The sequence below is a fragment of the Orycteropus afer genome, unplaced genomic scaffold (genome assembly GCF_000298275.1).
Source record: "Orycteropus afer afer isolate SDZICR_OR568_19922 unplaced genomic scaffold, OryAfe1.0 scaffold00018, whole genome shotgun sequence".
In the NCBI taxonomy this organism is placed as follows: domain Eukaryota; kingdom Metazoa; phylum Chordata; class Mammalia; order Tubulidentata; family Orycteropodidae; genus Orycteropus; species Orycteropus afer.
In genome coordinates, this window is record NW_006921605.1 from 9,278,984 (window position 1) to 9,295,313 (window position 16,330).

General features: G+C 50.7%; 1 protein-coding gene across 1 annotated transcript; it reads left to right on the forward strand.

Moving 5' to 3' along the window:
• The first annotated feature begins 2,642 nt into the window (after positions 1-2,642).
• On the forward strand, positions 2,643-3,713 carry CDC42EP4 (CDC42 effector protein 4). The gene has a single exon (XM_007959889.1). It carries the CDS (start codon positions 2,643-2,645, stop codon positions 3,711-3,713), a length of 1,071 nt encoding a protein of 356 aa, XP_007958080.1.
• Positions 3,714-16,330: the final 12,617 nt, after the last annotated feature.

Genomic DNA, 16,330 nt, shown 5'->3' on the forward strand with positions numbered 1-16,330 from the left:
GTTGGGGTTGACTTCATGGCAGTGAGTTTTGGTTGGTGGTTCAACAGTGAAGCATTCAGCTGCTGACCAAAATGTCAGCAGTTAGAACTTACCAGTGGCTTGGCTCCATGGGAGAAAGTTCCTGGTGATCTGCTCCCATAAAGGTTACAGCCTAAAAACCCTGTGGGGGCAGTTCTGTTCTGTCACATGGGATCACTCACTAGGAGTCAGAATAGACTTGATGGCATCTAACAACAACAGAAACGTTTTTGGTTGTCACAACTGGGAGAGAGCAGGGTGTTCTTGCTGCTGACATCTAGTGGGTTGAGGCCGGGGATGCTGCCTCACTGTCCTTCAATGCATGGGACGGCCTCCACTACAAAGGACAGTCCAGAAGCATCCACAGGTCTGCCCTCAGCTTACAGTGGACCCTTCTGCAGGCGGTAGCCAGACTCCTCCTGCCTCTCAGCCCCTTGGCCACCAGTGGTGAGGGACACTCGATTGGGGATGTTACTGACCCACGATGTCCACCAAAGGCTGCAAAAAGGCCCAGAGTGGAGTAAAAGGGCAGTAGACAGAAGTCCACACTTGGTTTAGGGGGTAAGTAGGGCTTTCCAGAAGAACTGATGACCCAGCCGAGCCCTGAAGGATGAATTGGGGTTGGCCAGGTGCCAGGGTGTTCCAACAGGGAACAGCATGTGTCATCCTGGAGTCGAGGTGCCAAAAGCCCAGGGAATGGAGCAGAGGCCAAGGGTCAGGGAGCAGTGGGCAATGGCATTGGAGAGGGGGACAGGGACCATTCACCACATCCAGGGCTTTGTCACTCAGACGACACTTAGGTGGTGATTGTTACATGCTGTCAAGTTGGTTTTCCACTCACAGTGACCCCATGCGACTGGAGAACTGCCCCATAGGCTCTCTAGGCTATCTTTGCCCTGGTGGTAGCAGTTAAGCGCTTGGCTACTAACTGAAAGGTTAATGGTTCAAACCCATCAGCAACTGCGTGGGAGAAAAGACCTGGTGACCTGCTCCATGAAGGTGACAGCCTTGGAAGCCCTGTGGGGCCGTTCTGCTCTGTCCTGTAGGGTCACTTTGAGTCAGAAAGACTTGAAGACACAATAACAGTGTTTACAGAAGCAGGTCATGAGGTGTTTCTCCCACAGAGCCTGCCAACCTTTCAGTTAACCCTTGCCCCACCAGGGCTCCTTATTCTTCTAAAGAACAGTGCTTCCCTGCCCTCCCAAACCAGGATGTTGCTAGAGCAAACCCCACAACATTTAGGGGTATGAGCCTGTAATGAGGGTGCAGCTGAGAACACACTGTTGGCAGGAGTGGGGAGGGAGGCAGGAACCCTCACCCACATTCCCGGCAAGCACCTCTCCCCACTGTGGACAGCCTTGCACTGCTGAGCTCAGCATTTGGAGCCAGTCCCTCTAGGGGAGAAGGGCCAGGCTTGGCCCCAACACTGAACTTAAACTTGGCCCTTGCGTGGGTGGTACTGCAAACCTTTAGCCCGCCCAGGCTGCTTCTGTCCTTGGTTCTTCTCTGCTGTTCTTTCGACTTCCTTACCAGGGGTCTGTAAATCCCAGGGGCCTCGTCACCAAGGGTGTCTTTGCTGCCTCCGTCCACCCTGAATGATTGAAAAAAACAGAGGGCGTTTCCCAGCCTTGATCTCCTGAAAGGTGGAGGGTGAGTCCCCAGCAGAGAGCTTGGAGCCCCATGGTGAAGATGTTACAGGCGAGTTCCTCCTGCATGGAACACCCAGCAAAAGCTGCAAGGCCGGGGAGCTGGTTCTGTGGGTCCCAGCAGCCCCACCCCAGCGGTGATTCAGAAAGAAAGCTGGCCTCGCCAGGCACGTGGAAGTGCCAGGCAGAGTCACCCTGGGGCCACTGCCTGTCCTGCCTTCTCCCTCCTCTGAGAACTATGAGTCAGGGTGAGTTGTCCACTAACCTCACAGGGATTTAGGTTAGATGGCAGGAAGAGCTTTTCAACGTGTCTCCAGGCTGAGTCCCAGACTTAGTCTCTTTCCTAGTAGAGTTGCTCGTACACTTTCACGCCCCTGAGTGGCTGAGTTGGAGAGACCGTACCATCTCAGGTTTCAGGGAGAGTGTGTTCATGGTTACTTGGACTCTAACCAGGTTCACAGACCCCGTCCCCTAATGTGAGAGCATATGGGTGTGGGTGAAGAAGTAGGCGGGCTTACAAAATTGGTTGCTGGCTTCTTTCACTTGATTTCGTTTGGGTTGGGGAGCTGGGCTTTAAGTAACAGCCCCTCAGTAGATAGCGTTCCCTGGTTGGTACACTGTACTCAGTGAATGTGCTTGGTTGCTAACCCAAAGGTTGGGCATTCAGTCCACCCAGAGGTGCCTTGGAAGAAAGGCCTGGTGATCCCCTTCCAAACTCTCAGCCCTCGAGGACCCATGGAGCAGTGTTCTCTGATGCACGTGGGGGCACCGTGAGTCGGAGTTGTCTTAAAGACAGCTCGTTTGGGCAGGCGGGCTTTTGTGCTGGGTGCTCTGCCCAGGCTAATCCTTTGCCTCCTGTTCTCTGCTTGCAGCCTTATGATCTCCTCGTTATCACACCCGCCCCCGCTGGACTTGAGATCTGACCCCAGACCTGTGTAGGACCTTGGGAGGCCCACCTTCCCCCATCCCGCCAGCACGATGCCCATCCTCAAGCAGCTGGTGTCCAGCTCAGTGCACTCCAAGCGCCGCTCCCGCATGGACCTCACGGCCGAGATGATCAGCGCCCCCCTGGGCGACTTCCGCCACACCATGCATGTGGGCCGGGCTGGAGACGCCTTCGGGGACACCTCCTTCCTCAACAGCAAGGCTGGTGAGCCGGACGGCGAGTCCCTGGACGAGCAGGCCTCTGCCTCATCTTCCAAACGCAGCCTCCTGTCCCGGAAGTTCCGGGGCAGCAAGCGGTCACAGTCAGTGACAAGGGGCGACCGGGAGCAGAGGGACATGCTGGGCTCTCTGCGGGACTCGGCCCTCTTTGTCAAGAACGCCATGTCCTTGCCTCAGCTGAATGAGAAGGAGGCTGCGGAGAGGGGCTCCAGCAAGCTGCCTAAGAGCCTGTCATCCAGCCCTGTGAAGAAGGGGAGTGCCGGGGAGAGTGACGTGCAGGAGCGGGGTGCCAGAGAGGGGCTGCCCCACCGCAACGGGGCCGGGGGCCCCCACTCGCCTGACCCCATCCTGGATGAGCAGGCCTTCGGGGACCTCACCGACCTGCCTGTGGTGCCGAAGGCCAGCTACGGGCTGAAGCACGCCGAATCCATCATGTCCTTCCACATCGACCTGGGGCCCTCTATGCTGGGTGATGTGCTCAGCATCATGGACAAGGACGAGTGGGAGCCTGAAGAGGAGGAAGATGGAGGTTATCATGGCAATGAGGGCCCCAGCAGTCTTGCTGCCCCAGCTCCTCTTCCCACCTCTGCAGCCCTTCCGCTGGCCCGGCAGGAAGCCAAGGCCGGGCTGGACTCTTCCTCGCTGCCCCCCCACGCGCTGGAGGATGAGGGATGGGCAGCGGCCGCCCCCAGCCCCGGCTCGGCTCGCAGTGTGGGCAGCCACACCACGCGGGACACCAGCTCCCTGTCCAGCTGCGCCTCGGGGGTCCTGGAGGAGCGCAGCCCCGCCTTCCGGGGGCCGGACAGAGCCCGGGCCACCCTCCCGAGGCAGCCGGACAAGGAGTTCTCCTTCATGGACGAGGAGGAGGATGAAATCCATGTGTGAGGGCAGGAAACAGTGCTCTAAGCTCCTGGCTTCCTCTCTTTTGTGCCCACCCACCACAACTTTCCACCCTTCCAAGCAGCCGCCACCAAGAGACTTGGACCTCATGGGTGAGGGGCCCTGGCTAGACCTGAGGATCTACAGAGAAGCCTGGGGAGCCAGCATGGGGGTCGACTGGCCGCCTGACTGTTAACCTCCATGTCCCCCCACCAGCCTATGGCAGAATCAGCTTTCTTCTCTGGGCCCGCCTCTCCTCCCCCCTGCCCTCACCTGGGTGCCAGATGTCTACCTGAGTTCCTGCCACCTGCAACGACAGGTGAGCCCAGAGGTGGTGTCAGTGCCAGGCCTAAGGACACACAGTTCTCTTTCCTCTCCTGGCCTTTCTGCTATGACTGGTGGTGGCTGCCTGGTCCAAGTGTGTGCAGCTGGAGGAAGGGGTGGTCCCCTACTCGTCATCCCTGGTTCCTGTAGCATGCTGGAGTTAGGGGCAGCAGGCAGACTGCCCCTGAACGTGGTCCTTTCCAGGGCATGAGAACAGAATGGGCTTCCTGCATGTTCCAGAAGCAGCCTTCCGGGGCTAACAGTAGGACCGGGCCTGGGGCTCTGGGTCAGTGTCTGTGGGTTCGCTTGTTCTTGTTATTTTCAGATCTTTACAGAGCAGTATCAGGAATGGTGTACACAGGTCTGCCTCCAGAAGGAAGATCACAGCCTTTCAGAAACACTTTATACTACTAAGTTCCTCCTCTTTAGAATGCACAGTGGATGTTAGCATACTGAAGTGCTGGGCAGAGAAGGCAGCTTGACATTTAACTAACGCTTCCAAACTTTCCTTAGAACTGTGTGGTCTGGGTCTGTGTGTTTGCCCCCTCCTGTCCCCTTCCCCGGCAGCTTGACATTTAACTAACGCTTCCAAACTTTCCTTAGAACTGTGTGGTCTGGGTCTGTGTGTTTGCCCCCTCCTGTCCCCTTCCCCGGTACACCTGAGGAAGGCCAGTGTAGAAAATGGTCTGGGAAATGTTTTTTTTTTTTTTTTAAATATCATTCCCATGTGGGAAATAAGCTCTTTTTTTGACTGGGTTGTTCCCTCTCCTCCCCTCCTCCCACCCCTTCGCCTCCCCATACCAACTACTTCCTTTCCTAGGCCTTTGCTGACTGAACCCCTTCCCTAGTTTGAGACAAAGGGTCCCCGAGAATACGATCACCAGATTTCGCAAAAAACAAACAGGATGCTGAGTTAAGTTTGAGTTTCAGCTAAGCGACAGACTGACACTTGTTTAGCACAGGTATGTTCCAGGTGGTGCACGGAACATACTAAAAAATGCTGCATTGTTTATCTGAAATTCAGATTTCACTTGGAGTCCTCTGTTTCACCAAGCGACCCTCCACACTATGCGAGGGGGCTGAGGAGGATGTTTCTTACCTGGGAACAGGCCGAGCCACCTCCTCCTGTCTCCATGTAGCTGAGTGGGCAGCTGGGGATGGTGCAGACAGAACTGATTCAAACGAGGGTTCTGGCCAGGGGCTGCTGGGTCCGCCTGCTCTAGTTTCCCATTTTCTGCCCGGTCCTGACTCTAAGAGCCACTAACTTAGTTTCTGACTCACGTCCCCTCTTGGTGCTCCTGTTAGCAGTAGCTTAGCCCCCCAGGTGGGGGAGGAATTGGAAGGGGTTTTGCAGCCCCCATCAGCTGCCCTTAAAACCCATCCTGACAATGGTCAGTTCCAGATTCTCAACTGTATATTTTTTTTTCTCCACAATATTGTTAAATGATGCGGTAACATTAAAAAGCCCTATAGCACCTCTGGTGTGTGTCTGTTTCTTGGGAGGGTTGTTTCAAGATAGAGGTGGGAGGTGAGGGTCCTGAATGGGCTTCCTGGGGGCCTCTGCCCCTGTGGCACTGTGAGGGCCTGAGGCAGCTTCTCTCTTGGTCCCCTCCCATCTACCACCCTTCTGGAAGGACAGGGCCTCAGGTGTCCATCTGCCCTGAGACTCAGGTTGCTGTGCTCTTTGTCACTTGGGTGCCCTTGGCAAGCCAGTTAACCATTCTACCTCATTCTTCTCATCTGTGCAGTGGGACCGGTGTGGTGAGGTGACATGTGCATGCTGTCCTGTTAGGGAGTGGTAGGGGCAGTGTTCTCTCAAGCCTCTCTGATGCTGACCTTGTGACACTGTCCCCACCAGGGCATTGACTGGTGCAGCCTCTGCCCTTGGCTTTCTTTAGAATCTGCAAAAAGGGGCCGACTTTTCCCCTTCCTCCATTTTACCCAGTGACCCTGGAGCATGAGCTCAGGGAGAGACACCCTCACTGTCCCCATTTTATAGATGAAAAATTGTGCTGGTGAGGCCACATGGCCACTTTCTATGAAGTCACAGCATTAGTCAATGTAAAGTCAGATATCAATGGTTTCAAAACCCCTGTCCTTTTCCCCTCACATTCAGCACTCTGATAAGAATATACCACAAGTGGAATGACCTTACCAAACAGGAGTTTATTCTTAACAATTTGGAGGCTTTAAGTCCCAGTTCAAAGTGCCGGGCTCTAGGGGCTGGGTGAAAGCCCCTCAACCTTGGGGTCCAGCTCTGCCTCTTGCTCCTGGCCCACTGGAGCTAGAGGTGTTTCTTCACTCAGACAGCTGCTGGCTGCTGAGGCTGAGAAGCCCCAAGGTTGACAGGTGAAAATGCACAGTCCCAATGTTACCAAACCACTCGGCAGGCCATTAACTTAAGTCCATTGTAAGTCCCAAGGTCAGCAGAGCATGGCAGGCTGCTGAGTAACAACACGGCTACATGCAGGGTCCAAGCGTGCCATATGCTAGAGACCATTCCCAAAGTCTTATATATAGAAAGTGGACCACATACCCAAAGGCAGCTACTCAGCTGCTCCCAGTAGATTCCACCATGGAGTTGATTACCAGTCTCATCATGGGGAATACTACATCCAGCTGCCCAGCCACTCAGCCAGGCCCAGCCAAGTTGACATACAAACATAACCATCACAGGGTGTGTCTGACCTGGGCGGATACCTGGGGACCCTCCACCCTGCTGGCCCAGCTCTGGCCTTGTCACCTTCCTTCCTCACATTCCTGTCATCTGTTGCTGGGACAGCGCTGCCTCTCTGTAGCTGGGGGTCCCAGTGCGGCTGGATTCCCTGTGGGAATACTCCTCCTTTCCCCCAGGCATCTACAGAGAAAACTGGGCTCCTGTTGCCGGCTCAGCCTCTTGCCCAGGAAGCAATGAGAAGTATAATTAATAATCACTCCATTTGCTCTGCCCCAGACAGGTTCACTAGAGCTAATGAGGGAGGTGGCTAGGATGGGAGTTAACTCTAAGCCGGTATTGGCCCCAAGGGAGGGTGAGGCTGGGACACAGTGGTTGTCCAATGGGGAGATGGGATCCTGGGAGCTGCAAATCTAGCTCAGATACCACCGGGGAGAGGGAAGTGCTGTTCGGTGAGGCCCAAGCAGATGTGAGCCAGAGGGACCTGCGCAAGGGCTGCCCCTCCCAGACAGGTATAACTGTCCCAAGGAGAAACACTTTCCTTACCTACCAAAGGTCCTCTGGGAGCCAGGAGAATGTTTTTGACCATTGGTGGAGAAAATTCCAACCAGTCAGGAAACCCCCAGGGCTATGGGAGAGCTGGCCTGATGTGCACCTTCCAGGAGCTAATGATCTGGTGGGGCTGGGGAGCTCCAGACCCTAAAATTACAGGATCCTAAGAGGAGAGGAAAAGGCGCTCTGATGGCACAGTGGGTAAGCACTCGGCTGCTAACCAAAAGGTCAGTGGTTTGACCTTACCACCAACTCTGCAGGAGAGAGGTGTGGCAATTTGTTTTCCATAAAGATTTTAGTCTTAGAAACCCTGTGGGGCAAGTACACTCCTAGGATTGCTGTGGGTCAGAATCAACATGACAGTCATGGTTATATGGGTATAAGAAGAAACAGGGGAGACTTAGCTTTCTAGAATTTTAGGATCTGGTCCACCCTGCCTTCATTGTACAGATGGGAAGATGAAGGCTGGGAGAAGGGACTGGCTGACCCCCCCTGAGCAGGAGTGGAGCAGAGCAGAGTAGAGGGGAAAAAAATACAACCCACTGCCATTGAGTCTATTACAGCTCAACGGCCCTATAGGACAGAGCAGAACTGCCCATAGTGTTTCCAAGGCTTTACAGAAGCAGATTGCGTCATCTTTGTCCTGTGGAGTGGCTAGTGGGTTCAAACCATTGACCTTTTGGTTGGCAGCCAAATGCTTAACCACTGCACCACCAGAGCTGCAGAGCAGAGGTCCTGAAATGCCCTGGGAGGCTTGGTCACTGTGGCCTCACAGAGGAGAGGCAGGCTGAGGGGGTGGACTGTGTGCAGCAGTAGCTGCTCGCACGTGGGGGTGCGATGGCAGGAGGGGTGGTGGGGTGGTGCTGGAGCTCAAGATGAGGTGGAGCAGTGTGTGGTACTCCCCCCACCCTGGCTCCCCTCAGTCTCACACCTGAGCCCTCCAAGTGCCCAACTCTCCCTACGCTGGAATAGATGGTATCCTGACATGCCACTTAGCTGTGGTGTTACCCTGTCCCCTGTGCCCTGAGGGCCCGGAGTGAAGATGCAGAAAAGGGAGAAGAGATAGGAGTGCATGTCTATGTGTCTCCCCTCCTCAGTCTCCTCCAGGCCCTGTGGCTTCCTGCCAATGGACAGATGGGAGACTGGAAAGAACATTGTGGGGGCAAGGTGTTTGCAGGCAGATGGATGTTGATGGCTTCGCTTCTATTACTTGTTGCTCTAACCACTTAGATGCTGGTCCTCCGAGAGGGGGCATCCAAGAGGGCACACGAGTGGTCAAAGGCACAACTGCTCCAGTAGGAATCCAACCCCGAAATGGCACTCAAACCAAAAACCAAACTCACTGCCATTGAGTTGAACCTGACTCATAGTGACCCCTCCTTGGGTTTCCAAGGCAGTATCGCTACAGAAGTAGATTGCCCAACCTTCCTTCCAAGGAGTGGCTGGTAGGTTTGAACCAGCAGCCTTCTGGTGTGTGAAAATATCTGCCAAGGCAACAGGCCGCTGCTGAATTGTTTGGTTTTTATGTTGTGCCTTGTTCCAACGAGGACTGGAGGCAGCTTGCAAAAATACATTAAAAACAATAGGATAAAAATAAATCAGAGCAAACACAAGCCTGGAACAAACAGTACAGACAATTGGAGAGTGTAGTGCACAGAAACAAGCTCCAGGTGGGCTTCCATATTCTCACAGGTGGGCTGCAAACTGGACTCTGAGCTTCCTGCTAGTCCAAGTGAAAAGGGGCATTTATCTGCTACAATACTCACAAATATCACAGGGCAAAAAATATGCCAGAATGAGCTTGAGTCTGAGAGGCCTTTTGAAGCCTTTGAAGAGGACAGAGGTGATGTCCCAGGCAACATCTTGACAACAGCCTTATAATTGCTATGGCCACACACTCCATTAGGCAGCTTCTTACAGAATTACTCAAATAGGAATGGAAAGATGATGCCAAGGCATAAATCAATAAAACCAAGTCTACTGAAAGAAAGGAGATCAAATGGAATGTGGAAATTATTGAACAATATCATTAATATCACATGCAAGGAAAAGTATGCTGAATTCAAAACTTTGCAGCAGTACATCAACAAGGACCTGCCAGAAATTCAAGCCAGATTCAGAAGAGGAGGTGGAACAAGTGGTGTCATACGGATCTTGGCTGAAACCAGAGAACACTAGAAAGATGTTTGCTTGTGTTTTATCGACTATATAAAGGCATTCGACTGTGTGAATCATCAGAACTTATGGATAACGTTGCAAAGAATGGGAATTCCAGAACACCTAACTGTCTCATGAGGGAGCTAGCTGTGCACAGACTGTTTTGTTTACCTAGTGTTGCTCTGACAAGAATATACTACCAATGAAATAGCTTGAACAAACAGGAGTTTATTCTCTTACAGTTTTGGAGGCTTTAAGTCTGAGTTCAAAGAGCCTTAGTGACAGGCTCTAAGGGCTGGGTGAAAGTCTCTCAAGCTCAGGCTTCAGCTTGGCCTCCTGCTCCCAGCCCACTGAAGCTGGAGGCTTTTCTTCACTCAGACAGCTGCTGGCTGCTGAGACTGACAAGCCCAAGGTTGACAAGTAAAAAGGCACAGTCCCAATGTTGCCAAACCACATATCTGTTGTTAATTGTTAGGTGCCATAGAGTCATGTCTGGCTCATAGCGACCCTATGAATAGCAAAATGAAACATTGCCTGGTCCCACACCAGCTCCATGATCCTTGCTATACTTGAGCCCATCGTCGCTGCCACTGTGTCAATGCATCTCGTTGAGGGCCTTCCTTCCCCTCTTTCATCGACCCTCCACCTTACCAAGCATGACATCCTTCTCCAGGGAATGGTCCCTTCTGACAACATGACCAAAGTAGGTGAGATGAAGTCCAGCCATTCTCGCTTCCAAGGAGCATTCCAGCTGCACTTCCTCCAGGACAGATGTGTTAGTTCTTTTAGCAGTCCACGGTACTTTCAGCATTCTTTGCCAGCACCACAACTCAAAAGCATCAATTCTTCTTTGGTCTTCTTTATTCATTGTCCAGCTCTCACATGCATATGAGGTGATTGAAAATATCATGGCTTGTGTCAGACGCACCTTAGTCCTCAAGGAGACATCCTTTTTCCTCAGCACTTGAAAGAGGTCCCTTCCAGCCAACTAGCCCAATGCTATATGTCATCTAATGTTCTGACTGCTGCTTCCATTGGTGTCAGTTGTAGAACCAAGCAATGTGAAGTCTTTGACAACTTCAGCCTCTTCTCTGTTTATCGTGATGGTGCTTATAGGAATTTTTGTTTTCTTTATATTGAGATGTAATCCATACTGCAGACTATATTCTTCAGTTTTCATCAGTAAGTGCCTCAAGTCATCCTCACTTTCAGGAAACAAAGTTGTGTCAGCAGCGTATTACAGGTTGTTAATGATTCTTCCTCCAATCTTGATGCCACGTTCTTCTTCATATAGTCCAGCTTCTCAGATTATTTGCTCAGCATACAGATTGAATAAGTATGGGGAAAGGATACAACCCTGACACACTCCCTTCTTGATTTTAAACCATGCAGTGTCCCCTTGTTCTGTTCGAACAACAACCTCCTGGTCAATGTACAGGTTCCTCATGAGCACGATCAAGTGTTCAGGAATTCCCATTCTTCTCAATGTCATCCACAATTTGTTATGATCTACACAATCAAATGCCTTTGCATAGTCAATAAAACACAAGTAAATATCGTTCTGATATTCTTTGCTTTGAGCCAAGGTCCATCTGATAGCAGCTATGATATCCCTTGTTCCACATCCAAATCACATGTTGTTGTTGTTATGTGCTGTGGAGTCAGACCCGACTCATAGTGACCCCTCCTTGGGTTTCCGGGGTGTTATCACTACAGAAGTAGATTGCCCAACCTCCCTTTCAAGGAGTAGTTGGTGGGTTTGAACCGCCAGCCTTCTGCTTAGCTGTCCAGTGTCTTAGGCACTGTGCTACCAGAGCTCCTCAAACCACATAGCAGGCCATTAACTCAAGTCCATTAAAAGTCCCAAGATCGGCAGAGCATGGCAGACTGCTGAACAACAACTCGGCTACATGTAGAGTTCAAGCATGCCATAAGCTAGAGACCATTCCCAAAGCTGTTTCTTATATATGGGAAGCAGACCACGTACCCAAAGCAGCTACTCAGCTGCTCCAATAGATTCCACCATGAAGTTAATTACCAAACTCACCTTGTGGGATAACTACATTCAGCTGCCCAGCCACTCAACCAGGCCCAGCCAAGTTGACACATAAATTTAACCACCACATATACCAAGAGGTAGTCGTTCAAACATAACAAAGGGATGCTGCATGGTTTAAAATCAGGAAAGGTATGTGTCAGGGTTTTTTCCTTTCATCATATTTATTCAATCTGTAGCCTGAGCAAATAATCTCAGGAGACGGACTATATGAAGACGATCCCAGCATCGGGATTGGAGGAAGACTCATTAACAAACTGTGATATGTTGATGACACAATCTTGCTTGCTGAAAGTAAAGAGGACATGAAGCACTTACTGAAGAAGATCAAAAGCTACAGCCTTCAGTATGGATTATATCTCATCATGTGGAAAACAAAAATCCTCACAGTTCTTCCAATAAGCAACATCACAAGAAACGGAAACATAGTGAAGTTGTCAAGGATTTCATTTTGGATCCACAATCAACACCCATGGAAGCAGCAGCCAAGAAATCAAATGACGTATTGTATTGGGCAAAGCTGCTACAAAACATTTCTTTAAAGTGTTAAAAAGCAAAGATAACACTTTGAGAATTAAGCTGCGCCTGACCCAAGCCATGCTAATTTCAATCTCCTCATATGCATGTGAAGGCTGGACAATGAATAAGGAAGACCACAGAAGAACTGATGCATTTGAATGATGGTGCTGGCAAAGGATATTGACTGTATGATGGACTGCCAGAAGAACAAACAAATCTGTCTTGAAGGAAGTCCAGCCAGAATGCTCCTTAGAAGCTGAGGTGGAGAGGCTTTGCCTCACATACTTGGGACATGTCATCAGGAAGGACCAGTCCCTGAAGAAGGACATTGTGCTTGGTAAAGCAGGGGGTCAGCAGGAAAGAAGAAGACCCTCAATGAGATGGGTTGACACAGTGGCTGCAACAATGGGCTCAAACACAGCAACAATGTTTGTGAGGACGGCGTGGGACTGGGCAGTGTTCTGTCCTGCTGTGCATGGGGTCGCCATGAGTTGGAACAGACTCAGCGGTATCTAACAACAATAATTGAAGGTTAGGCTCAAGTGATGCAAGCCATTTATTTAAGAGATGTAATGTAGGTTCTTGCCAGCAGGGTTTCTCAATCACACTGTTGACATTTTGGGTGGGATCATTGTTTGTGGTGGCGGCTGTGCGGGGCATTGTTTAATAGAATCCCCTGCCCTTTCGCACCAGATGTTGATAGCACGCCTCCCCCTCAAGTTGTGAGAATCAAAATATCTCTGTTGTTGTTGTTGTTATGTGCCGTCGAGTCGGCCCCGACTCATAGCGACCCCTCCTTGGGTTTTCGAGGCAGTATCACTACGGAAGTAGGATTGCCCAAGCTTCCTTCCGAGGAGTGGCTGGTGGGTTTCATTGCCAATTGTTCCCTGATGGGCTGGGGAAGGCAAATTGCCCCCACCATGAACCACTGCTCTCAAGAGTTGCCCTCACCCCTCCATAAAGGGCTAATTTAAGACAAATCATGGTTTCAGGTCAAGTGTAGTTTACTCAGTTTTTTTTTTTAAAGGGTTATGCCATCCCATCGGGAAACGGTGTGTACTTGCATCTTAAATTATTCCACCAACTGGAAGCGTGCCCATGAGAAAGCTGGCACTTCCTTTTAGCCACCTAAACGTTAGTACGTAGGTGTACTTGAGAAATAGCTGAACAGGAGGGCATTCTCAGTTTTCCTCCTGAAATGAGATTGAGGAGGGCATTGAGAAGGCGGGTCCTGGGGCTGAAGGCCGTAGGCTGCTCCTGGCAGATCTAGGACAGCAAGGGCGGGGCCATCAGCCTGGCTGACTTAGACGACGTGGCTGCAGCACCATCACTTCTTGCAACAGCTCCCTGCCCTGTCCCCAGCTGCTGAGAGTTGGCAGTTGTATTGCCTGGAGAAACAATAGCAAAAATAAATCTACAGTGCAGATTCATTTATTCTTCAGATACTTATTGAGCACCTACTGTGTTGTAAACACTCTGTGGGGTGCTCAAGTCTATAATAATAGACAAGACAGACATTGCCCAGGATGGCATTGTGACTTTCATGGGCCCCTTCCTCCATACACATGCACACACATGTTGTAACTGCATTAGTGTAAAAACAAACATATTCATGTTAAGTGGTGTTATTGTGTGCCATTGAGTCTATCCTGACTCACAGAGTCCCTACAGGACCCAGCAGCACTGCTCTGTGGGGTGTCCTAGGCTGTAATCTTTCTAGTGCGCCTGACCCAAGCCATGGTATTTTCAGTCGCCTCTGATAGCTGGACAATGAATAAGGAAGACCGAAGAAGAGTTGATGCTTTTGAGTTGGTGTTGGAGAAGAATGTTAAGAGTACCATGGTCTGCTAAAAGAACTAACAAGTCTGTCCTGGAAGAAGTGCAGCTGGAATGCTCCTTGGAAGTGAGGATGGCCAGACTTCATCTCACCTACTTTGGTCATGTTGTCAGAAGGGACCATTCCCTGGAGAAGGATGTCATGCTTGGTAAGGTGGAGGGTCAGCAAAAAAGGGGAAGATCCTCAAAAAGATAGATTGACACAGTGGCTGCAATGACGGGCTCAGGTACAGCAAATATTGCAAGGCAGGCACAGGCCCGGGAAGTGTTTTGTTCTACTGCCCATAGGTGGCAATGAGTCGGAGATGACGCGAAGGCACCTAACAACAACAACAATCTTTCTAGGAGCAGATCACCAGGTCTTTTCGCCCATGGAGCAGCTGGCGGGTTTGAGGAACTGTTGACCCTTTGGTTAGTAGCAAAGCACTTCACCATTGTCACACTCACTGCCATCAAGTTGATTCCAACACATAGTGACTCTATAGGACAGAGTAGAACTGCCCCATAGGATTTCTAAGGCTGTAAACCTTACGGAAGCAAAGCTCAAACCAAACCCACTGCTGTCAAGTTGATTCTGACTCACAGAGCCCCTAAAGGACAGAGTATAATTGGGTTGAAATTGGGGTTTGCAAGGCTGTAAATCTCTACAGAAGCAGACTGCCTCATCTTTATCCCACAGAGCAGCTGGTGGGTTCGAACGTCAACCTTTTGATTAGCAGCTGAATTCTTAACCACTGTGCCACCAGAGCTCTTTAACATTCAATGATAACTAGTTCTTAATTATTAACATGTTATATTACATATAGGAGCTCTGGTAGCATAGTGCCTAAGGCACTCGACTGCTAACCAGAGGCTGGCAGTTCAAACCCACCAGCCACTCCTCAGAAGGAAGGTTGGGCAATCTACTTCTGTAGTGATGTTGCCCTGGAAACCCAAGGAGGGGTCGCTATGAGTCGGGTCTGACTCGATGGCAAACAACAACGATATACATATATTAATAATGCACCATGTTTATTGATAAAAAAAATTAAATATACATATTAAAATCTTTTTTTGACATGAAGATTTTTTTTCTGATTTAAAAAGAAATCAAAACATTCGTGGACCCCTAAAAGTGGGCCCTGCCTAGTGCTGTCTTCCTGTATCTGATAGGAAAGACTTTAGCTTGGGCCCTGGCCTCAAGGGTTTGGGGTCAAGGGGACAAACAAATCACCAAACAAGAAAATAAGTCAGAGAAATGCCTTTGGTCCTGGAGGTCCTGGAGGACGTAATCTGCGGGTCCAGGGCCAGAGATGACGTAGGGTGTCACTTTAGGTAAGGGCATCAGTGGCCTTGAAACCAGACTCCAGGAAGAGGAGGAGTGGGCGGGGAGACAAGCAGGGGCAAGCATGTCTGAGGAGGACAGGTACACCTAGTTCCTGGCTGGGTGTCTGGGTGGTGGTGATACTCCTGAAAGGGAACACTGGAGAAGGCGCCAATTTGGGGGTGAGGTTGAGTTTGGTCCCAGAGGACTCAGACCATTTTAGTTGGAAACAGCAAGGAGACAGCTGTCTGTGAAGGGGTCAATGGCCTGCTGGTCTGGACCACCCATTTATTCATGAGGGTCATCAGCATAGAGATGGAATTTAAACTGAGCCCAGAGACCCAGGTAGAGCTTCTGTGTCTAATAGGTACCCGGCAGGAGGGCTGACTGCTCTGCCTCTGTGCCTGCTGAATCTCCCCCTGACACCGCCCCCCCCACGACACCCTCCCCCCCCATACCCCTCTGGGCCTCAGAGGTTGATCCAGGCTGGGAAGCAAGGAGGGACTGTCCTCTGCTTGCCTGCTCCTGCCTCCCAGCGCCCACAGGGCTTTGTACACAGAGTGGGCACAATTGGCTCCCTGTCAATAGTGGGGCCCGCAGGGTTTTTCCATCTGTTTTCTCTCCATGTCAACTTGTGACCCAAGAATTATGCAGAGATAACAGACTCGAGGGCAGTCTGTGGCAATGAAAATGGAGTTTTTCTTTCTGACTCAATTGACCCAAAGGCAGATCAAACTTGTAACCTTGACCCCACCATCCATCACAGTGAGCACAGTGAGCCGTGCTGGGAGAATGAAGCCATGAGGCATCTGCAGTCAGCTAGCAGCTCTGGGCTCTGAAGAATTCTCTCCTCCTCTCCTCCAAGCGGGGTGGGCGTTCACGTGCCCCAGGAGCGACAAGACTCTCCACTGGGATTTGGGAATAAATATTAGAACTTTTGTTCCTAATTCTGTTTTATCTTGACCTTCCAACTTTTTATATTTTACAAGTGACAGAACATATTAGGGATGGGGAAGAGGCTCAGGCATTATCAAAGATGTGGTGAACCCCATGTGAAATTTTCACTACAGCTCAGTAAGTAAGCACAAGTAAGCCTGTGCTTACCTTGCTTACTGGGTAATCTGCCCCTGGATAGATCACCAAGGGATCAAGGAACAGAAGCTGACAAGGGATGAGTGTCTTTCCCTAGAGCTGACAGAGAG

Bases quoted from the DNA above. Each gene is read 5' to 3' on its own strand.
- CDC42EP4 (XM_007959889.1), top strand. From the start codon at position 2,643: ATGCCCATCCTCAAGCAGCTGGTGTCCAGCTCAGTGCACTCCAAGCGC.